The 25,221-nt window shown below is 42.8% G+C and overlaps 1 protein-coding gene across 1 annotated transcript; it reads right to left on the reverse strand.

Moving 5' to 3' along the window:
- Nucleotides 1-2,544: 2,544 nt before the first annotated feature.
- On the reverse strand, nt 2,545-23,552 carry LOC129336769 (cyclin-G2-like). The gene is made up of 8 exons (XM_054990110.1): nt 23,239-23,552; nt 19,952-20,080; nt 18,482-18,619; nt 17,604-17,854; nt 17,278-17,356; nt 17,100-17,198; nt 15,786-15,991; nt 2,545-4,362 (listed from the first exon to the last, which is right to left on the reverse strand). The coding sequence occupies exons 2-8, from the start codon at nt 20,078-20,080 to the stop codon at nt 4,242-4,244; spliced, it is 1,023 nt and encodes a 340-aa protein (XP_054846085.1). The 5' UTR covers nt 23,239-23,552; the 3' UTR covers nt 2,545-4,241.
- Nucleotides 23,553-25,221: the final 1,669 nt, after the last annotated feature.

A 25,221-nucleotide genomic window follows, 5' to 3' on the forward strand; every position in this document is an offset into this window, starting at 1 on the left:
GCATTTCCACTTGCGCAAGGCCTTGTGAGACAAATTTCAGGACACTAGCATATATAGAAGGAAAGCCCTAGGCGTTGCACAAAATCTTACACAAGCTGAAATCTGCCAAGTCGATGTTCTACAGATGCCTGCCTTGTACTATGTAAGACCCTTGGTCCACCAAAGTCAGCATTGTCTAGTCAGACTAGCAGTGGCTTTCCAGGGTCTCAGGCAGAGGTCTTTCACATAACCCACCGCCAGATTCTTTAACTGGAAATTCCAGGATGTAAATCTGGGACCTCCCACTGAGCCGCACCCCCTCCCCAAGGCCCGTCTTGTGCGTATTGCTGAAATCAAGCCATCTTGTACCTTCTAGAGTACGTTCATTCCTCATTAGGCCACTGTAGCGGTTTTCTCTCTCTTGGTTAATCTACAAAGTTGTTTTTTTTTACCAGATAGGTGGAGATCATGACCTTGGGAGTGTGGCTTAGTTTTGATGGCTTCTGAATGTGTAAACGCCCTAGGCCTTTTCTCTGGGTGCCTCACCTAAGCCATTTTATGACTTAGATGTAGTGATCAGATAAAACACAATGCAAAATTAATTTTATAGGAATCACTCAAAAGAACACTCCCTTTTTTTTCTTCCCTAGAGTTTATACGATCTTGGCTAGTTTGCACTCCTGCCTAGCAAGTACTGCTATAGAGTTGGTATACTATTAAACCTCTGGTTTACTTTGAAGGGATTACTTATGGTCACAGGTCACAGCCACCCTATCTTGGCTGAAGTACTTCAGCCAGGCTCGATATACAGAAATCTGCCGTGTCAACTTGTATACAGAATCCAAAGGTGAGTATTCAAGATTATCATACCATAATCACCTTTAACCACACTGACAGTTGGCATGACTGATGAGTGCTCAATGGGTAAATATTTTCCAGCTGTTCAGTGTTGACCTATACTATTGGAATCTCTGTTGTTAAAAAGACTGGCATAGAACAAGTCATTCCAGATTAGGGATGGAGTAAACTTGCAAAGGAGTCTCCGTGTGGTATAGATTAACCCTTTCCATTCCATTTTTTCATCCTCGCAAAGAAAGCTTTCCCTCCAAATGTTTCATACAGTAAGAAGCCATCCTATGAACAGTCCTCTACCAGCTACACAACAGATTTTTTTGTCATCACATCACTGTACCAGGGAGGGGGCGGAAATCACATTTTGCTGATATTGAAAACAGAGCCACTGCTTTTATTTGTTGTAAAAATCTTGCCCCCACCCCTGTATTTATACTTTCTCTAACTTCTTGCTCTATTCCTACTTTCACTCTCTAAACAAGTTTTACCTTCCCTCTGGGTCCACCGATCTCTCAAAGGGCCATAGAAACAACCTGCTGTTAAGTCAGTCTTGCACTGTTCCCTTCATGCATGCACCCTGTGTCTCTTTTCCATAGTAAGGCCCACCCCACATATGGCTACACAACTACGTTGTGAGGGTATGCTGAAATTGCAATTTGCCAAAGCATCAAGGTAGGTCTGCTTGCAAACGCAGCTTCGAAGGCATTCTGCCTCAATAGCTGAACTGTCATGTAGGCAACTATTGAACAGATGTTCCAGTTGCTACTGTTTTCTAAGGACAGGCCCAGTTTTCTGACCCTGACTTTTGATACACCAGTGAAGTAGGACTCATGGAAAACTTTTGCTGCCTTCTCTCCCACCACAGCTTGCCCTGGGAGGTTAGACTTCCAGAAACACCACCAGGAGCCTGCAGCAGAAGTGAGGCACTGTAATCAGAAAAAATAGTTAGGATCCAAGCTTCTCTCTGTTAACTCATTTTCCCTACAGATTTTGAGATGTCATTCTTGATATGTACTAACACCATGCTTCAGGTTTCAGCTTTTGTCCTGCTTTTTTAGAAGTATGGGGGTGGGGGGGGTGCATCTTCACTCTAGCACATACAACAACCTATACAAAGGCCAAGTTTTGAGATAGTAAACCCATAGCAATGGACTAGAGGCACATACGCTGCCAATTTTCTGGTTTAATTTGCAATCTTCATTTGATGATGCATAAGGAAAAGAGCCAACATATTACTACAAAGGGGAATAAAGATAAGTCTGCAGGAAAGTTCCTTGCTGGTGGAGGTGTGTAGTAAACCACAGACAATTAAATCTGGGGCCTTATCTATTAGAATGCAACTGGCTTCTTTGTTAGAAGCACATTCAAGTGACAGTATCAGTTTTGTAAGTTTTTTAAAGCCTTCCAATGTACAGTTGCAAATAGGGATGGCTTATTAAGATGCACGTGGTCCGATTAGGAGGCCTCAGACTGTTGGGCTAAATTTGCATTACAACAGGGGTTAACGGTCATAGACATCTTGGAGAAAAGCATGTTCAGCCCCACCTTCAGCCCTAAGGAGATGCTCTAATTTTGGGAAAGGATTTCTGAATTAAGCATGTTCTGACCCCAAGATAAATGTTTCAAGTTTCCACCAGCCATGAACGTTCTAGAAGGCTTCATTCTGCCAGCTGAGCTTGGGCGTACCCTTGCCAAAACCACAGCAGACTCCAATAGGAAATGCTTTTGGTTTTATTGAATTGAAGCAAAGAGATCTGACTTATCTTTGAGAGAAAATAGCTTCCAGAAAACATCTTTAGACATTAAGGCCTGCAGTACCAAAAAAAGCAAGCCTTCACTATACAGTATTTATATCATATACAGGATACAATAAATTAATATCTACATGCAACATACCTATAGAAAGTTACAAACACAATGTAAAAATACAGTTTTCAGCTTATTTTGCCTTTTGATTTTTTATACAAGTTTTAATTTACATTTTTACATATTTTTGTAAACGTTTTCTTCCTTTATAAAAAAAATCAGCACACACCACACATTATCTCCATTCACATCTGTACTTCAGCCTAGACAAATAGCTACAGAATTTGTGGCTACACCCTAATTTCTGTTGCCCCTTCATTTCTACCATGGCATCGCTAAGTACATCATCATACTACATAGTACATTTTCTTCTTTTGCTCACTTTGCATATTTTTTTAAAATACTAAGTAATGCAACCATACAGTCTGTGCTTTAAAAGAAAATTGCAAGCAATTAAGTGTCATTACAACCACTTTGATCAACTTCACATTTACCAACACTTCTGCATAATCAATTGCTTTTCCGCTAACGGCTTTCATTTAAGCATGCAAACGCGTTATGATATGGACTTGCTTATGATAATGGAAAAATACTGGAATAAGCTACAGGAGTTAGTAGTTAAGGGAATGTAAAATTTACACTGAATGCCAATCTTTCTCATTTAATAGTAATGCTTTTGAATGTTAACAGTAAGATTTTCTAAGGCAGGGGTCCCCAGTCTTTTTGAGCTTGCAGGCACCTTTGGAATTCTGACACAGCTTGGTGAGCACAGCCACAAAACGGCTGCCACAGAAGGCAGAGCCAATCACAAAATGTCTGCTGCAGCATACCTTCAGTCACACAGTGAAGATCCTTGTGCAGTTGTGGCAGGTGCTGCCAAAGCAGTATTTTCAAAAATATGCACAGCTAATTGGATCTTCAATGGCCAATCAAAAGCTCTACCTGGACCCACCCGCCTTCTAAAACGCTTGACAGGCACCAGGAAAGATGTCAGCAGGCACCATGCTGGTGACCCCTGTTCTAAGGAAGCATCAAGATCTCAGAGCAGATCTTCCCAAGTTAATACTAATATACACCCTAGCACATATTAACCAGCTTTTCTCTGGTTTAGACTCCTCTAAAAATTTGAGCATCTGCCCAAACAAATAAGCTTCCTGAAATTGAACAAGCTTTTTTAAAAACAACCTAACAGCTCATTTTTAAAAGACTCCTTTCTTTAAAAGAATGCACAACTAAAGTTTAGATTAAGTACTTCAGTTCCAAAAGAAATAAAGCACATACTTCTTTGCAGTTTAGCCTTCCCCAAATCCTCTCATTGAGATTTAACTTTGTATACCCCAAGTTTCCAATTCAGCAGGGCAATCCAGCCCATTTATAGCCATCTTGTATAAAAGCACTAAGGGGCAGAGTGCCCTTAATGCTTCTTGCTGAAGCATAAATTAGCTGAACAGATCTACCTTGCTACATTTGACTAAAGCACTAAGGGAAAGTACATTATACCGTCTGGTTACTTCATGAGAAATCCTGCCAAGGTGAAGAGCGCGCTTAGCTACTTATTGCCAAAAGTACTACCATACATTAACAGCTCAACGCAGCACACCAAATCAAAAGAGAGCCTGCCACTTCGCTTTTGGTTTGAGGTCGAAGAAGAAGGTGCTTTCCAGATCACATGGAGAACTGCTAAGGCTTTCTTCACCACAGCTCATATCTTCACAGGAGTCCTCACTAGAACCAAAGAAGGTATAAAGCTTAGGTTAGTCAAGGCAATAATTTTGTCAAGAGATACATAAAACACAAAAGATTTTTTAAGAAACAGGTATTCAGAGACAGATGAAAGAATTCAATTCAAGATACCCAGGAACGATAAAATCTACTTTTCCTAAGATCAGCTCACATTCACATTACAGTAGGAGAGTGAGACAGACGGCATGTTTTGAAGAATTGTGGAAGGGCTGGTTACACACACATTCACAGGACTGTTAAGAGTTAATTCCTCTCAGAACCAGAGCTGTGAGTGGCAGGCTGCTCCAAGGCTTTGGATTGGGTAGCCTGGGCTGGAAAGAAGAGCGTCTGGCACAGCAGTGCTTTCCCTCAGTCCTCAACTGAATCAGGACATCTCCTCGGGCAGTTATCCACCACATCCGACCAGGGATTTCTCCTCTCTCTAGAACTGTCTCCCTGTTGAACTGGGAAGGGACAATCTCTTCTCTTTGACAAGATCTACCCTTTTCTCTTTGGCCCGTTTGGGAGTCTGCACTTACTACCAAAACCTCCTGCCAACTTGCCCAGTTCTCCTGCCACTGTCTTCAGGGGAAACTGCTTGCCCCGAAGACTCCGTCTCTCAACTCCCCACATACGTACTCACATTTCATTCTCTACCTTTCTCAGCTCAGCTACCCAGTCAGTGGCCTTGGAGCAGCTTCCCACTCACAGCTCTCTGATTCTGAGAAGGAGCCACTCTTAACAGACCTGCAAACTGGGTCTGTAACCAGCCCTTCCAGGCATCTTCAAAACATGCAGTCCATCACAGAGAGCTTTCAAATAAAAACGAACACCAACTCCTTTAGAGTTCCTACGGTTCTGCTAAAAATGTGTCATGGTCATTAATTCCCATCAACCCTAATAAAAATCAGGTCACAGCAAACTGAAGTCCTCCTCCCCATAACATATCCCAAAAAAGGACACAATTTTCAGAGTGTTTTATTAACAGCCACTCAGCATATGACTCAGAACGAGATCCTAAGTATTTCTGACTATTATTTCCAACCGCAAATAGGGAAAGCCATATCGTTAAATGCTCCCCTCAAATAAAACTGCCTCATATAGTAAATAGGCCCAGCAGACAAGAAAGGTTTATTTTTACTATACCCTGCCTTTCCTCCTGGCTCAGGGTAGCTTGCAAATCATAATTAAAGCATTGATTAAAAAATCCCCAAATATTTCCCTCCCGCAAAAGGCCTGCTGTTCATACTCCATCAAAAGCCTGGCAAAGAAGCAAGACTTGCAGCATCTCCTGAAGATCTCCAGCAAGGGGGCCCTGCTTACGTCTTCAGGTAGGCCAGATCGAGGAATAGGACCCGTGAGGGTTAATGCCCAAGTTCTGGTCACCCTGAGCGGGGGACCAGCCAGCCAGAGGACTGTAGTGGGCACACAGGAAATGTATGGGAGACGGTTCTTCTGCTATGAGGGCCCCAAGCCACGAATGGTACCAACAACTGAACTCAAACTGGTTCAAAACTGTACCTGGTTCAAAATGGGGAACGTTTGATCCCATGGGCTAGCCCTTCACTATTATCAGGCTGCCACATTCCGAACCAGCTGGGTTTGGGGGTTGTCTTCAAGGGCAGCCCAACGTAGACTGTGTTACAGTAATCCAACTGCGAGGTTACAAAAGCATGGATCAGCACTGCCAGACCAGCGGAGTTCAAGAAAGGCGAGTTGGTGGACCAGATGCAGCGGAGAGAAGGTGCTGTTGGCCACTGTGCCAACCTGCTTTTCAGACAGAATGGCAGGTCCATGAGCACCCCAAGGCCTTTTCTTGATGAGTAAATTTTATGCTTGTGAGGAGAGTTTTAATGGGGAAAAAGTTAAAAAAAGGAATGCCCTCATGCATCCTGAAATGATAACTGGAGAATAAGTGGTTCTGCCACATCAGTATGCTTCAAGCCCATGTTGGGGCTTGGAGCCAATTTATTTTAAGCACTAGCTATTCCACATGCTGCGTTGTTGTACCAAAAGGGCATCTTTCAACCATGCAATCCAGGGCGGAGTATTAACCCAGAGGTTTGAATCACTTACATGTTTGAAGCAATTCTAATACAAGAGTCAACCATCGCTCAACAAAACTGTGGCGATCAAGAACAGGCTGGCCATGTAAGTTCTTCCATTATAGAAACTGGAACCAACATTGGTAGTTTAAAAATCCTACTAATATGGGACTTGCTCCCAGGAAAGCCATGTTAGGACTGCACCATCAGGCTCTCTAAAGGATCCTACATGTAGCAACCTGACTGCAGCTGCAACCTGGGGTAACGCCTCTGAGCCTCCCCATCATTATCTGCACCACTTTTTTTCTGCATCAGAATCTTTATTCAAAGTGCCACAATTTCTATAGCCAGGCACATAAAATAAGAATTTCAAAGATATATTCTGCTTTTTAAGTTGTATTTTGTAAGGGCTTTGTCCAGAACTCAGAATTTTTGGATCAAAGGGAGAACTAGTCATCAAGAACTTGTGACGATCAGTTATAAACACTGTTTATTGGTAACCATTTTAACAAAGATGTTACAGAGCATCCGTTATGAGTGCGATTCAAAGTCTAATAACTTTTGCTTGAAAAAGGAGTTTAAATTGCAAAAAGACAAGGAAAGTGTTATATCGTGGCAAGTTGTGAATTTGGTGATGTTCTCTTATTGAACTGTTTAGTATTTTTCCCCTGATCCCTTTAGGCCGAAAAGCCTGTGTAGTAGTTTAGTTTCATTTTCCCTTCATGTGTGGGCTGTTTGTTCTCTACCAAGCAGGGGCCACGGAAGGCCCTGCTTTTGTTAAATAAAACTTTCAAACCTTTAGACATGGTGTGCTGAGGGAATTATTACAGAAAGCATTTTGGACAATTGTCTCATAGCTTGGCCTCTCATTCCCCTGGTAAGCTCTGGTGGACCCACTTGCCAAAGATTCAGAGCATGACAAGCCAAACTCTTGAGAACAGCACTGTGCCAAACCAACTAAAATGGCACCATGCTAATTTCTTGACAATGTCTTCTGCTAGATCTGAAGGTTGCTTTCTCTAGCCTTCTTAGCTATGGAGTGAAAAAGTGTTTGCAGAAGTCATCTAACTCTACGGGAAGCTGACTTCCGTTTTAAATATAAAGAGGATTGTGTACTACGACCAACTCCAGCCTCCTGTCTGCTCACAGCTGGCTAAAAGCTGCCTTCCTAAAAAAAGGGTCTTCGGCATTTAAATCTGTTTTCAAAGCCAGTAATGGGCTATGAAATTTCTACTAATAGTCAGCAGAAGAGCGAAATCCTTTTTTGGGCTTTTGGTCAGCAGCTCCTAGACATTTAATCCAAGGATTACAGTTGTGCCAATTGATTCACAATGTAGAAAGCACATGATTCTATACACAGCAGCTTTTAAAGCCACATTTTCTAACTGGGTAGATGCACCCAGGTAAAAATATATGCACGTCGTGTAAAATGTGATGGCTGCGTTCATGTATTGATCACCTGTATCTTTAACAAGAAAGCTGGGAGCTAATTTTCAATTGACTGCTCCCAATAACTGTAAAAGCAGCAGTAATCGGCTATGGATGATTCTCTCTGGCCAATTTCTGGTTGGCACGATAGCAATTTCTGTGCGTCTTTCAAAAAATTCACCTAGTGCAGTTTTCTTTTGGAAGAAACCCCAGGAACAGAGATTACTAATCTGGCCTGCTTGAGAACACACTTGGTGTTCTCAAGCAACACAGCACACTCAGGATCACTTGACACAGACTTATTATGCTCAGTTGTTTATAGATCTCAATTATGAACTTCAGTTTTGTGAAGGTAGTACACACAGGGCCAGCACCACCATTGAGGTGGTAAGGTGGGCGCCGCGGGGCCACTGGGGGCAGAGGCGCGCACCACAGAACTGGTGTGCCTGGCCTGCAGCTGCTGCTGCAGCTGGCCAGCCCCACGCTGCTGCCACCACCACACAGTCCCAGCTGGGCGCAACAGCCACAGGCCAGGCACGGCAGGCGGCTGGGGTGGCGTACGGAGCGTGGACAGCCTCCTCACGCTGCCCCAGCCACCCAAAGGCCCCATCATCACGCAGTCCGGGGGTGTGTTCACAGCCACAGGTGCCAGAAACCCTGGCGTCAGCAGTGAGTACACACCAGTATACCTTAGGAAAATCTAAAAAGAACGACCAGCCCATAGGTGATAAATACACACGAAGCTGTCTTACACCATGTCAGACCATTAGTCGTTCAAGGTCAGTATTGTACTATTGTCTACTCTGACTGGGAGCAGTTCTCCAGTGCCTCAGAAGTTATGCATTACTTACTATCTTCCAGATTTAACTAAAGATGCTGAAGAGTCAACCTGGAACCTTCTGCATGCAAAGCCACAGCCCCTCCCCATTTAAGCATTAATGCTTAAGCTTGTTATCTGGTTGTCACTCAATAGTGAGTGAACAGTGTTAAAGGTGCTCAACATAAAGCCGTTTTAATGTTGCCTTACTGACCCAACTACCATTTTCCCATGCCATTTGGTCTACAAAGCTATGGAGATGGTTACTCCGCACCATGGCTTCTGCTAGGGATAGGGAACTGATCATGTGAATATGTCACTGACAGGTGAGTCTTAAAGAGACAGTTGTGTTGATGGGTAAAAAGTTACACAGCTAACAGGCCTGTGTTTTTTTTTTTTAAAAAAATTTTTTATTGGGTTAGAACATTAATATTTTACATTACATTACATTCAATTTTCCCCTAATTTTTCGTTTCTAACCCCCTCCCTTTCCCCCCCTTTTGTTGACTTCCAACAGCTTTCCCACCCTCTGTCCCTTTTCCCTTACTTCTATTAACTTCCTCTGTCTAAAACAAATATATATTCTCCATTATATTAAGCAGTACATCTTTAACTCTTTTACTTATTATACATCCAAACTATACTTCTTTAGATAAACAATTTGTCCCATTTTCCAGTTTTGAATATTTCTATATATCATAAACCATAAAAATTTCCCACATTTAAATCAAACAATTTGATTTGTTCTCTATATATTAATCATTTCTTCTTTTTATAGTATTTCTATATAACTCATCACATAATCAGTCGTTTTAACTCTTCTATACCTTCAGTTTGGTGCATATAAGTCTTATCAAGTAAAAAAAAAAAAAATATTGTTAATTGCTCATGTTTAAGCCGTTAATTATTCTCTATCAATATTCTATCAATTAACCTTTACATATCTATATATATCTCAATCAATTAATTAATCTAACTGCTTATAAATTCACATTTCTCTTCCTCCCCCGGTAAAGTCACCCCTCTCTTTTATACTTTTATTATACTTCAGTAGTTCTCAAACTGCCACAGTTTTCCTCCCACCTCCCACTTCTTCTCCAGATATTGTTTCAGCTTCTCCCAGTCTGTGTTAAACTGCCCTGAGTCCAGATTTCTCAGTTTTCTTGTCATCCATTTCAGCCATATACAGCAATTTGTAGATCCAATCTTCAATAGTTGGCACTTCTTGTACTTTCCATTTCTGCGCATACAAAAGTCTAGCTGCTGCAGTCATATAAAATATCAACGTCCTATGATGGGCTGGAATTCCCTCCATTCCCAAGTTTAGCAGCAGGAGTTCTGGGTTCTTATTTATTTGAAACTGTAAAATTTCACTCATTTCTCTTATTATTTCCCCCCAGAACTGCCTAGCTACCTCACACGACCACCACATATGATAGAGGGAGCCCTCATGCTTCCTACATTTCCAGCATTTATTAGAAGTGTTCAAGTTCCCTAGCGCAATCTTCTTTGGTGTCATGTACCAACGATAAATCATTTTGAAAATGTTCTCTTTGATATTAATACATGTCGTTGTCTTCATTGTAGTTTTCCACAGGTATTCCCATGCCTCCATTGTTATTTCTTTATTAAAGTTTATAGCCCATTTCACCATTTGTGTTTTAACTATCTCATCCTCGGTATACCATTTCAACAATACTTGGTATACCTTGGATATTCTTTTCTTGTCTTCTTTAAGAAGGGTCTGCTCTAGTTCCGAGTTCTCTGTTCGTATGCCCCCTTTTGCAGAGTCCGAATTGTATAAGTCTCTAATCTGTCTGTACTGGAACCAATCATAGTTAGGTAATAGTTCCTCTTGCGTCTTTATTCTAAGTTTAGATACTTCAGTTTTAGTTATTTCTTTATACGTTAAGCATTGTTGTTCGTTATCAACAGCTCTCGGATCTATCACCTCATATGGAACCACCCACAAGGGGGTTCCTTCTTGTAGGTAAATTCTGTACTTCTTCCAGATTGTATATAAACTTCTCCTTACAAAATGATGCAGGAACATCGAGTTGACCTTTACTTTGTCATGCCATAGGTATGCGTGCCATCCAAAAAATTTTTTATATCCCTCTAGGGCTAATAGTTTCTTATTCTTTAATGTCATCCACTCTTTTAACCAAACTAGGCAGATTGCATCATGATAAAGTCTCAGGTTGGGCAGTTGCATTCCGCCTCTTTCCTTTGCATCTTGTAGAACTTTTACTTTCACTCGAGGCTTCTTGCCTGCCCAAACAAAATCTGATATTTTCCTCTGCCATTTTTCAAATTGTTTAGAGTCTCTGATGATTGGTATTGTCTGTAGCAAAAACATTACTCTTGGTAACACATTCATCTTAACTGCTGCAATCCTGCCCAACCATGACAAATTCAGTCTATTCCATTTGATCAAGTCTCTCTCTATCTGAGTCCATAATTTTTCATAATTGTTCTTGAACAAATCAATATTTTTTGCAGTCAGCTCAACTCCCAAATATTTCACCTTACTAGTTACTTCACAGTCCGTTGTTTCCATTAACAATTGTTGTTTCTGCTTAGTCATGTTTTTGCATAATATCTTTGACTTCTTTTTGTTAATGAAGAAACCTGCCAAGTCACCATACTCCTTGATCTTATCTATCACTTTTGGCATGTTCTCCAATGGATCTTCTACAATTAACATTATGTCATCTGCAAATGCTCTAACCTTGTATGAATAGTCCTTTATTTTTATTCCTCGTATTTCCTCATCTTGTCGTATTTGTATCATCAGAATCTCCAATACTAAAATGAACAACAATGGAGATAACGGGCAACCTTGTCTTGTTCCCTTACTAATCGTCAATTTCTTGGTCAGTTCATCATTCACTACAATTGCTGCAGTCTGGTCTCTATAAATTTCTTTAATTGCTCTGATGAATCTTTCTCCCAGTTGTAGCTTTTCCATAGTGGCAAACAAAAAATCCCAGTTTAAATTGTCAAACGCTTTTTCAGCGTCTACAAAGAAGAAACCAACCTCTTTATCACAACGCTTATCATAGTATTCAATAGCATTGATCACTGTCCTTAAATTGTCTCTTATTTGTCTGTCCGGCAAAAAGCCTGCTTGTTCTTCCTCTATGACTTCCGAGAGCCACCCCTTCAGTCTCTCCGCCAATATCTTCGCAAAAATTTTATAATCATTGTTAAGTAATGATATAGGCCTGTAATTTTTCACATTAGTCAGATCTTGGCCCTCTTTTGGGATCAATGATATATTCGCTTCGCTCCAAGTGTCTGGAATTCTTTGATCCCTGAAAACTCCGTTCATCACCTCTTTTAGGAATGGTGCCAGTTCGTTGGCCATTGTCTTATAAAATTTAGCCGTAAGTCCGTCTGGCCCTGGCGCCTTTCCTAGATTTGCGGATTGTATTGCCTTACTTATTTCCTCATCAGTTACTTCACTGTTCAACTTATTTCTCCAAGCTTCCGAGATCTCTGGAAGTTTGGTTTTCTCCAAATATGATGCTATTGATTCTTTGGTTACTTCTTTTTTATTATACAGCTTAGCATAGAATTTATAAAAGGCTCTACTAATGGTAGTCTGCTCCAGGTACGTTTTATTTTCTTCACAGATTTTATTTATTATTTTCTTTTCCCTTTTCTTCTTCAATTGCCATGCCAAATATTTCCCAGGTTTATTAGCACCCTCAAAAGCTTTTTGATTCAGTCTTTTAAGGTTCCACTCCAATTCTTTATTACTCATTGCTGTTAACTGTTCTTGAAGAATTTTGATTTCCTGATGTATTTTCTTTTTCCCTGGTCTCTTTTTTAACTGTACTTCTTTGGCTTTTATTTTCTCCTCAATCTCTTGTCTTTTCTCCTCTTTCTTTTTCCTTGCTCTGCCATTTAAGTCCATTAGTATGCCCCTTACAACCGCCTTGTACGCGTCCCAAACTTTACTGGTTGGTACTTCTTTATTCACGTTGTATTGTATAAAAAACTTTGTCTCTTTTCTCAATATTTCCATATTCTCACTTTCCTGTAACAAGTCCTCATTTATTCTCCAGGCTTTCCTTTTTCTCCTTTTTCCAAATTTCCACATAATTGGATTGTGATCTGAGCCTACCATCGGCATTATTTCTACCTCCTTAGTCCATAACGCTAAGTCCTTTGAGGCCCAGATCATATCAATTCTTGATAGTGTAAAATGCCTTGCAGAATAAAAAGTAAACTGTTTGGTTTTAGGATATTCTCTCCTCCATACGTCTTCGAGAGTCTCTTGTTGAATCAACTCAAAAAAAAGCTTTGGCAATAGTCCTCTTTTCTTTTGTGCTGTTGTAGTCTTTTTGTCTAGTTCCAAATCTGTCACTCCATTGAAATCTCCAGCAAGAATTATCTGGTCATATACAAGATCGTCTAAATGCTTCCTTAAATCCTCAAAGAAGCTTTCCTTTGCACCGTTAGGTGCATAAAGTCCAACTACCAACACTCTCTTTAAATTCCAATTACATTCCACTGCTACAAATCTAGCTTCAACATCCCTCATAACAAATTTTGGCTGCAGCTCCTCTTTTATGTACAACACCACTCCTCTTTTTTTCTTGTTAGAGGCCGCTACAAATTCTTTGCCCAATTTTCCAGATTTTAAATATTTTACATCCTGTTTTCTAATATGGGTCTCCTGCAAACAAACAATATCACATTTTTGTTTTAGTAGCCAATGAAAAATATTTTTCCTCTTATTCGGTGAGTTTAGTCCATTTACATTCCAAGATAATACTTTACACTCCATATTCATGGTTTTGTTGGTAAGTCTTTTTCATTGTCCTTGATAAATCTCTCCATCTCCCGCTCAGATCTGATGCGTTTTTTTGCCCCTCCAAACTCAAAGGACACTCCTTCCGGTAACTCCCATCTGTATCTGATATTCATGTCCTTCAAAGTCTGAATTAGCACTCTATATTTTTTCCTGTCCAGTAACACTGATCTGGGCAGTTCCTTCATTATGATAATCGTCTTGCCATCAATCTCCAATGGATCTTGAAATTGTTTTGTCACAATCCTCTCTTTCATGTTTCTAGTTGTAAACTGCACAATCACATCCCTTGGTAGTTTCCTCTGGGTTGCAATTCTCGAGTTCACACGGTACGCCACATCTAGGATAGCCACAATTTCCTCCTCCTCCTTCCCCAGGTAATCAGCCAACACCTCAGTCATCTGTTCTTGCGCTGACTTCCCTTCCACTTCTGGCAGACCACGAAAACGAAGCTGCTTCTCCATGTGTTTGGTTTCTGCAACTGACATCCTCCCCTTCACCAGTCTCATCTCTGTTTGTTGCGTGTCTATTAAATTCTCCATCGCGTCTTCTACTGTTTTAACTCTCTGCTGCGTTCCCTGTAATTCACTACTAATCGTTTCCACGCCTTTTTTCACTTCTGACAGCTCCGACTTTACTGTCTGTGTAACTTCTTTGACCTCTTTAATAAGCTCCAATTTCGTATCCTTAAGTTCTTTCATCATGTCTATAAGTTTTTTGTCCAAATTTTCTATTGCCGATTGCCACTCTTTTTTCGACATCGTGGGGCTTGCTTTAGCTCGCTCCCACGAATCTGCTCTCTTCCTTAGCTCCGTGGCGTATATTTAAACGTTTTCCTTTTTTTCAAATGTCCCAATCTTTGCCAAAATTAATTTTTTTGTATCCAAAATGTCGGGCGTCTTTTCTCTATGGTTTCTCTATGTTATTGTAATCCAAGATGGCCTACTTCCTCTTCCGCTGAGGCCGCGACCCTTCCCCTTTCAAAAATGGCGATTCCCTACTTCCTGTCCGTCGGCAAGGGCCGCTTCCCTCCAGCCACTCTATTGTTGTTACGCACTTCCTGTCTCCCGTCTTCCCACAGCAGGTCTCGCGATGGTGTCTTTTTCCCACAGCTCCAAAACCACAGGTATTCAAAACAATAGTCCGATTTTTGCAATAACTTCTTTAAATTTAGTCTCTTTTAAAATACAACTCCTGCCGAGTCTTCACCTCCTTTTCACTAGTCTGTTGCAGTTTAAAAATCTGCTTTCTTTCCTCTCTGTTTTTATCAATCTGTCCCGTTTCAAGAGATAGCGATCTTTACCTTCTCTTCAACTTTCTCGGGTTGTAATCGCTGTTTCGATCTTAAATTCTCCTCTCGACTTCCCTCCCCGATCGAAGCTTGGGTATGTAGGTCTTATGCCAGCCGAATTGGCCCCAAAACTGCCGCAGAGATTATAGCCGACCCGTCGCAAGGTGGGACCTCAAGGATCGGGGGGGAGACTCCTTGAGTAGAGCCCCCCCTCGTCCGAGATCTAGCTCACCCTAGGGTCTTGAGCGTTCTTTGCCTGCTCCCCGCCTGAGAGCAGTCGGCCGCGGGTTATTTTCACCCCTCCGGCCGGTTAAAACGGCAGTCCGGTCAGCTCCGCGAATGGAGCTGCGTTAGACCTCCATGAATCCCAAACCGGAAGTCAGCTAACAGGCCTGTGTTGTTGGCTTTGAACTAAAAGAATGAGCAGGTTTTCTGGGCTCATCTAGACATCCTTCAAAACATTTTTGAAAATTTACATTGGACTTTTTTTGAATTTGGGTTTTGTCCTGATATTTAAAAACAGTTGTCCTCTAACCAGGGTAAACACTTCCATTTCTCAGCACCAGCCCGCCTTATTCTCTTCTCCCCTTTCAACTTTTTTTAGTTTTCAACTTTTCGGATAAGAGTCTTCCTCCCCTTTCCACTGCCAGCCCCCTCCCCCTGACTACAGTAACCACTCTCGCTGGTGCTTTTCTTCCTCCACTTTTTCCTCCACTTCTTTATGCCAGTCATCTTGTCAGCTTCTCCTCTTCTCCCTGAGCCCACTAGCAAGTCTCTTTGTACTTGTGTTTTTGGTACCGTAGTATATTCTGCTTTCATTCAATACATGAGGTTTTATCTTTCTAAAGGCAAACCAACCAATGCTGCTTAGCTGTTAACTATCCTAAGTCCTTATACTGAACGTTCAGAAAAGAAACTGCATTCAGCAAACTGAACTGGCATTAAATAAAGAAGGCCTGTTAACTCAATAACTGTCAAAATCTGAGGCAGCTATTCAAAGAGGGGCTCATGGGATATACATACCTCTCACTTTCATCAAAGCATCCAGCCTCAGGAATGGTGGGCAATTCAGGAACACTATAGTAGCTGTTTTGAAGGTTTTGGGCGGTACGTCTTGAAACAATCCAAACTAGCTTTTTATGATCTGGCTTACAGCATGCAGGAGAAGAGTAGTCGGCTAAACATTTTGACACCAGCTCTCTCCAGTACAGCAAATCACTGTCACTTATCTTTAACAAAGAAAGAAAGAAGTTTTATAACAACAACATTTGATTTATACATCACCCTTCAGGAGGACTTAACACCCACTCAGAGCAGTTTACAAAGTATGCCATTATTATCCCCACAATAACAAACACCCTGTGAGGTAGGTGGGGCTGAGAGAGCTCCTAGAAGCTGGGACTGACCCAAGGTCACCCAGCTGGCTTCATAATTTATCATTATAAATTATAATTATCATACTGTTATTCAAAAAAGAGGATTGTAATAAATCCAATACAGTTATAATCCTATGTGCACTTATTTGGTGGCATGCCCTCACAAACACAGTAGACATTCAAAGATGCAGAGGATCAAGCTGTTCATGGACTTCAAATACCTCATTAATTACCCTTGCCTAAAGCAAATATGCAAGTTCCAATGGAATTCACATCAAGTAAGACTGTGGTTCAGGTGATATGCTAAACAAGTAAGTATAGTGTCAGGTAGCCCTACAAATATGCTGGAATGTCACCTGTGCTCAATTCTTGCCACAGCTTATTTGCGGGTTCTCACATGATGACATAGCTGCTCTCACCCCCTCAGCCACAGCACATCTAATGCTGAGCTAGCAGAGATCTTACAAAGTCTTCTGCAACTGATACTTGATTTTTGTAGGGAAGAGAATATTTTTAAAAGATACTTGGCCATCTTCAGAGTGAGGCCAGACATATTTAAGCCACATCAGCAACTTTCTGTCTAGGTGACAGGGAATACTGGCGACTGAACAACCTCCGCTATCAAATATGTTGCCATGGATACGAGTTGCTGAGAAGCAGCAACCAGAACTCATTTCCACTTATGGTATCAATAAAAGTCTTGAGGCCTCATCTCTGCCACTTCTGTCTTTTCTTCACAGTCACCATGACACCCAGCGAGGTGACATCACTACATTCATTTCACCATCTAGAGAGCTCTTAGTGCTTTTCTATTTCTGAAGTTTGCCTTCCAGCATTATGATGTTTGCCTTTCAATTGGAAGATTTCCTTCAAGACCCTCTTTTTGTGTCCCCCCCCCCACACCTTGGGCCCTGGAATCTTCAGTGTAACTAGAAACGATATAGTCGTGTTTTTTTTTTACCTTTGAATGCTTCTGAACACGCATGACAATCTCAAACAATTCAATCGATTTCAAAGTCTGTACTTCCAGAGTGAGAAGGCACAAGGCCAAGATGGATGGCTGAGAAAACAAACACATTTAGTTCAGTAACTCATCATTATATTTTGAATCCTAACTGCCACAACGATCATTTACTTACTTTTGCTTTTGAAAAAACTAGTCGGCAGTTACAAGCTTTGAGTTGTGCTTCCAGTTTGTCAAGATTCAGCAATTCTTTCCTATAAGGAACAAGATTAAGTCAAGTTAGACAAAGAAAGCTGCTTATTTAACAGAAAGAATCCCACTGCGTGTGAGCACATAAAAGGGAACACGTCAACCAGGACTAGGGAGTATCTACAGCCACTACAGGTAGCTAAGGACGTCTAAACAAAAGGGGCGTAGAGAAGACGCAAAAGGCTACCAGGCAGGATGTGGCCCTCGGGTTTTCTATTGAAGAATAGGAAAATAAACTGATCCATCACTTACCTTTCCGAGGTATGACAGAGTACAATAGTATGGTACAAGTGCAAAAAGGTTAAGGCAGTAGTAGCTTTGAAGTCAAAGTGCAGTTTTTCTGAGATTATTTTTTCCATCCGCTTCAGGTCGGACACAGTGCATTTGCATTGGCTAATGCGGATAACATCATGGAGGGATGGAATGTTGCATTCCTCTTCAACCACTCGAGCAGCTAGCTGGAAACAACAGACTCCAATGCATGGCAAATGCTTAGGTTTCACCTAAAAAAAAACAGAAAAGAACACTGAAGAACAACTATCGCAGCAGCAGGCAATGATATGCAATGGATGGCAAATGTAGCACAGTACATTACTGGTCTGAGTGTTCATCTAGCATTCCATGGGTTATGTTGAAATTCAGTTTTTACAGTGATAAGAATAAGACCTTTATGTTAGAAAGCTAGACTCCTGCAACACTAAAACAAACTGCAGCCAACTCAGACCATAACCTCAAACCCATTTATGCTACTAATTATGACGAAGGGTATTCAGCAGAACTTCTGCAATAGATTGACACCGAGCATCAGGATTCTATTGGTCACATTGAAAAGGACATGACAACAATCAGGGTTGAGATCAAAGTAGCAAGAGGCATAGGCAGGAGACTGGACAAGAAAAACATGGGATTACTAAACACACACACATGGACTAATGTTTAACAACCTGGGATGTCCTGTAATGAACTCTCTAATTCTCAACACAATTTATCATGTTGTGGTTCTAGATCCCCAGAAATCAATCATCTTATCGCATTTGAACAGCAAAGTTGGTGCCAAAATCTGTGAGAGTCCATACTCAAGACAACAGGGATACAATCTGATAACAACAGTTTCTTCTACTTTCAGATACCTTCATAAGTGCCAAAAATCTGTCCAGAATGTTGACAGCCAGAACAAATGTTTCCATGGCAAACCCAAAGAAGTTGGTCAGACTCCAGAGATCTTCTACTTTTGCATTCCTCAGTCTTGGACATAAAGTGTTTTCATTCTGTAGCAAGACAAACATTAAGTTCATTAAGAGCAGAAAAAGTCCCACCCTTCTTCAGGGCAGAAGAACAGGGATACTCCCAGACATAGCACTGAACCTCAGAAACATGCTGAAAGGAGGGAGAAAAACGCTGAAGTCAACAAGGAGAGAGAGCTCCCGCCTGCCTTCAGGCTTCAAGAAAAAGGCAGGGGCTTTCCCTGATCACACTGAACCACACAGACACCGTAACATCAGACAGAAGCCTTGCTGTTTTTAGGGTGGATCTGAAATCAGTGCACCTCAAGGAGAACGTCCATACCACTCTCCTTGTCAGAGAAGGGGCATGGGCAATCAAATTCAAGGCATGCCCACATTTACGGATCCCTGCCTATATATTCTAATAGAGGCGTGGAGACAACCTCTTTCAACTGGGGAAATGGGGGGTGAGAACAGGAAAATTATCCCCCTTCCAAGCTGCCTGGGGGCCAGAACTACTCCCACCCTGTACTGATATTACCTAAGCAACATGCCTAGGGAGAGTTCAGCCTCAGATTGCAGACCCCAAGAGACACTGCTCCTGCTGGCCAATGAGAGCTCACTGCACAGCAAAACTGCTCAGGGCCAGGCTCAAGGACAACACACAAATGAGGCACACACTGCTTTCAGCCTGGCAGGCTCTCCTCCTATAGGAAAATGAGAGATTGATCTCATGCGTTTGCTTCATTTTTCCAATAGACACTTGCAGAAGACGGCACACGTAGCTAATGGCCTGGCTACAGTCACATGTGGGGGCAACACTGACACGCAGTGGGGGTCTCTGGCCTTCCAAAGCCCTGCAGTCACACAGGCTGAAGTACTTCCTTAATCATTCTTTTTTCACATTCAAGGACCAACATCACAAAGCCAGCCTCGAACTATTCAGGTTCTTAAAGAACACAGTGCCATGAGACAGGCTATACAAAAAACAGCCATTAGGATTAAGAGATGGTTCCAACATGAACAAGCGTTGTGTATTTGTAATAACCTTGTACGGAGTATTATTTCTGCCATCAGATGTCAACAATTGGTACAATCCAATAAAAGGCTTCAAGTTTTGTTTATCTGAACAGGTCAGTCACATACATACTAAAGCCTCTGTAATTAATCTCCATGGGATGTAGCAGAACTTAATTTTGGCTTGATTGCAGCTTGTGTTGAAAGAGTTGGCATTTGCTGAAAACAAGAATCTCTCCTTACCAAACAAAGGCAATGGGGAGAGTAACCCCCTGCGCTTCTGACCATTTCCTCACATAATTCTGCCACAGCTGCAGCTCAACCACCAGTCCTTGTCCCCAGGAACCTGCAACTGCTCACCTCTGCAGTGCACTCGATCAGGCTCAGACCCTTCTCCTGAGGTTGGTACTTCCATTCCTGATCTAAATGGAGCTTCAGCTGCTTGAAGAGCCAACTGCCCATCTGCTCTTCTGCTCCGGTATCCTTCATCTTAGAAAAAAGAAAATATATATATGTAAATTCTCTCAGAGGGAGAAGAAATATGTAAAACAGTACATTTGTTTATAGCTATTAAGGTATATGTCATAAACATCCATTTAAGCCTTCTGCCTTCACCAGCCATATTTAAAAAGCTAACAATTCTTGACAAATCTTAACAACATATTTTTGGAACCACTTCACATATCTAATGTAGTATTTTTTACCACAGATGTCAAAGCCATTCAGTGAGAGAGAAACAACAGAGATGATGAATCCTGTTTCACACTGAAAACAATAGGAAAAACTCCTCCCCTTCTTTCATAGGGTTTGAGAGGCTGCCGAGGGGAGGAGGGGAAGTGTAGAAGAGCAGCTGTCACGTACACACTGTGGCAGCAATTTCCATATATGACCAAAGGGGGGGGGAGGCAAAGAGAACGAATTAATGCATGCATGCACACACAGAAGCAATCAACTGCAACGTATTCACAATCAAGCTGCAGACCAATGCACACTTACTTGGAAGCAAGACCCGCTGAAATAAGACCCACCATAAAGACACCCAACTGGGGCTAAATGCTGAGTAAACTACAGCTCAGAGAATTGATCTTGTAAAACACTTCAGCCCTTGTGCCACCACCTCTGGCACCACCTCACCAATTCTAGCTTCCAGATGACCACCGCAAAGCACCTCCCAGTGTCTTCTCTTCACCTTTAGCCTAGCCAGAGACAACCCCCAAAAACTTTTTGATCATGTTCTTCAGGAGTGTGCATACCTCCCTCTCTTTGCATAAAGGACGTGCTGCTGATTAACACGCACTTACCCATTCATGGCACGCAATCTTTGCTCAATAAATAACCCACCTCCCTCTCAAGAGTCACTAGCTTTCCCCCCTCTCAACATGTCCAAAAATCACCAAGCTTCCACCATTGCAAAAATCCTCTTATTAGCACTCTCCAGAATTCTAGGCAAATGTCTATAACCGCCACCTTCAGCCAACCTTAAAATCTGGATAAAGCCTCCCTAACCTCTAATGATTACAAGGGTCCTGTCAGCCAGTCACAGCAAAACAAAAGTCCACTGGCACCTTTATTTATTTACTTATACCCCATCTTTCTTCCCAATGGCAGGACTCGAATCCAGTTGCACCTTAGAGACCAACAAGATTTTCAGAGTGTAAGCTTTTGAGAGTCAGAGCTCCCTGCTTCAGAAACCATCCAATTTATATGAAGAAGGGACCTCTGACTCTCAAAAGCTTACACTCTGAAAATCTTGTTGGTCTCTAAGGAGCCACTGGACTCTAAACTGCTGTTCTACTGCAGACCAACACAGATACTCACCTAAACTTTCTTCCCTGTGGGGACCCCATGGTGGCTGACATAATTCTCTCCAGCATTTTATCCCCACAACAACTCTGTGAGATAGGTTAGGCTGAGAGTTTATGACTGGCCAACTTTACCCATCCAACTTCTATGGCAGAGCGGGGATTTGAACCTGGTTCTAGCAGACACTCTAACCACTACACCACACCAGCTCTTTTAAAGAACAACATTTGTTTCAAGATGAGCTTTCACAAGTTGAGGCCCAATTCTTCAGATATGCAACAGAAAAATCAAACTGGAAAAACTTACTGGGCAGAGAATCAACGCTTGGTGTGAATTACGGATGTAGCAGCCTGAATAGCCCAGTTCGGCCAGAGCTCATTAGGGCTTGCAAGCCAAAGCAGGTCAGCCACCTAAGTAGTTGGATAGAAGACCACCAAGGAAGATTGGAGTTACCATGCAGAAGAATGCAATGGCAAACCACTTCTGCTTATCATGCCTTGAACACTCCAAGGTTGGGGTCACCCTGCATCAGTTGCGATTCAACAGCACATTCTGCTATTACAAGCTGATGTTCTAAAACAAATGACAAAAATGCCCGCTGGGAACAATGGGAGATGACTGTAGATCATTGGATAAAAGAAGCCAAGAACACCAACTGACTAACAGGGGTTCCGCTGAAAAGATTTAGAGAAACCTGCTTTGGGTCCTGAAAGACAACCCCCAACACCGTCTTTGCCACAAGCTTTTACTACAGCATCAGCTTTCATCGGTTTATGCTGGAGAGGAGATCTTGTTCATCTTTTAAGATGCCAAAAAACTCCTGTTTTTGTTGGAAAACGGTCTCACACGTCTTCTCCAGAATCACCTGCTCCTCTGGGCCCTCAACCCTTTCCTTTGTCATCCAGGGAGATTCATCTGGGATGGCCTAGTTGCAATTAACCACTATGCACTGTCTGTTGCTGTAACTATGATCCGACCAGGTAGTTTCTATATCGTTTAATAGGCCAGTTTTAGAACTGCGTATGCCGTTTCAGCATTTTTTCAACCTTGTATTGGATTTCTGCTGTTTGACCCAATTACATTTATGGACACTTACGCTATTTATTGAAATGGACTGTACTTATTCACCTGGTGTAATCCCCCTTGAGTCTCAGTGAGGAAGGCAGACTATAAATTATGTAAACAAATAATTTTTATCCCCAGCCTAAACTTTCGTGGACCAAAGCTCTGGAGGTTTTAGCGCCTGTGCCTGTAACCACAACAACAGGATCTCACCGCAGCTGTTCCGAGGCGCGCCCCCATTACCAATCCAAAACAAAGGGGGGAAAACTCTCCCTCCCCACTCGATCCACCCACTCAGTCTTTCGGGGCAGGGTGGGAAGAAATCCCGGTTCTCTGCAAGCTCCTTCCCTCCTCCCCAAGACAGACACCACAACAAGGGTTGCCAATTCCAGGCTGGAAAATTCCAAGCGATTTGGACAGAATTACAATGCAACAGAGTGCACCCTCCAAAGCAGCCATCGTCTCCAGGGAAACGGATCTCTGTGGCCTGGAGATCAGTTGGAATTCCGGGAGACCTCCAGCCACCACCTGGAGACTGGCAACAGCATCTTTAAGCAGTCGTTTTCTCCAGGAGAACTTATCTTTGCGCCTGGAGATCAGCGGTAATTCCGGGAGACCTCCAGCCACCACCTAGAGGTTGGCAATATTACATTTAAGCAGCCATTCTCCCCTGGGTGAACGGATCTCTGCCGCCTGGAGATCGGTAGCAGTTCCGGGAGATTGGCAACCCTAGCCTCAGCCCGCCCCGCACAGCCGCCTCCGCCGCCCCGGCGCGCACTCACTTCAGCAGCGCCCCGTCTTGCTTCCTTCCCAGGGAGAGGACGGAGGAGGAAAGGTCGGGGGCTGAAGAAGCGGCAGCAGCGACGGAGGCGGCCGAGCCTGACAACAGCGGCCAAGACAGCTGCGGCGGGTGCCCGTCCTCCTCGCCGCAGGAGCCCCGCATCCAGCCGCTCCTGCCCCTTCTTCAAGCCCCGGTCTTCCCCCGCCCCGCAGTCAGCGAGAGACCAGCGGCGACAGCATCTCCCAGCTCCGGACGCCTCCGAGGGGCAGCCGAGCCAGAAGCGCCTCAGAGACTCCTCAAAATGGAGTCGGCCCGACCAAGACCCGCCGCGGCCCCGCCCCCTTCGTCACGTGACCCGCCCGCAACCGCTCCTCCTGTTGCTTTTGTTTTCCTCCCTCCGCTCTTTTCCGCGCGGAAAGATACCCCATTGAGCGATGTGGTCCCTTCAGGGATTTTTTAAAAAATGAATCTTCCCTTTTTCCCTCTTAAATCATAATGTCCCAGAACAGGGATAACTTCCTCTCGTGACTGAGGCGGGCTCGGCCGCCTTCGCTTCGTGCTGTGTTTTTGTTTTCGGGGATTACTTTCAGGCAACGGAAAGGCGGAAGGAGACTGAGGGGTAATCACTTCTTTAAAGGGACAAGAGGGGGCGGGGGGAAGTCTGTTTTGAAAAGTCCGCCCGAAGATCCCCGCCTGCTCATTGGCCAGCGGGGCACGAGCGCTTGATTGGACAGAGGCTAGGGTTGCCTCGCCAGGCCTTCCCGGATGTTTTTGCGGCTGGAAGAGTTGGTGTTGTTGTCGGGGAGGCCGGTGACGGCAAAGCTCGCAGCTGACCAATGAGAAAAGATTTGCCTTCCCCCTCCCCCTGCGATTCCCTAGGCTGGTTTTTCAAAGTGATTCTCTGTGTGTGTGCGCGCGCGCGCTGGTGTTGCGTAACAGTCCAATCATTTACCTGAGGGGAGGATTTGAGTCCAGTGACACTTAGAGACCAACAAGATTTTCAGGGCATACGCTTTCGAGAATTAAAGCTCCCCTCCTGTCAGCTGTATCTGCGGAAGGGAGCTATGACTCTCGAAAACTTATACCCTAAAAATCTTATTGGTCTCTAAGGTACTACTGGACCCAAATCCTGCTGTTGTACTGCAGACCAAGGCAGCTACCCGCCTAAAACTATTTACCTGAGAAGAGATGAAAATGGATAAGCAGGGCTTTGGGCTTAGCTGTACGGGGCCAGAGTCTCCTGAGACCTTTTTGAAAGTGCCTGTTCTGTAGTTGAGACCCGAACTCATACCAATGCCCAGATTCGTTGTGCAGTGTTGCCAAATATGCTGCCAAACAGAAGCATATATGCTTCCGTCTTTAACAGATGATCCACAGAAAGTTACTCAACGGATGCACATCTTTCTGTTATCACCTGTTGAGTGTGTTATGGCATAAGGCAAATAATGTAGAAAAGAGCAAGAGTCCAGAAGCACCTAAAGACTAACAAAATTTGTGGTAGGGTATGAGCTTTTGAGAATCATAGCTTACAGCTTAGTATCTGAAGAAGTGAGCTATAACTCACAAAAGCTCATACGCTGCCACAAATTTTGTTAGTCTTACAGGTGCTACTGGACTCTTGCGCTGTTCTGCTGCTACAGACAGACTAACACAGATACTCATCTTGAGCAAAGAATGTGTTTTATGAGAGGGATAGTTGTGTTAGTTTGTTACAGCAAAACAAAACAACATTGGCTCCATATCAACAATCATTATTATTAGCTAAATAAATCCAAGCTCCAATAGTAAATAGGGACCCCCCTCCTTTTGTAATTTTCCATATACAAATTTCCAAAATGATTTCCTCTTCACGTATCTAAAGAAGTGAGCTCAGACTGACAAAGCTTCCTGTTGAAATAAACGCTGCTAGTCTTTATGGTGCTATTGGAGTTTTAATTTATTTAGCTAATAATAATGTATCCTATTTTTACACCTGCATGCTCAA

This window comes from Eublepharis macularius, chromosome 10 (assembly GCF_028583425.1).
Source record: "Eublepharis macularius isolate TG4126 chromosome 10, MPM_Emac_v1.0, whole genome shotgun sequence".
Taxonomy (NCBI): Eukaryota; Metazoa; Chordata; class Lepidosauria; order Squamata; family Eublepharidae; genus Eublepharis; species Eublepharis macularius.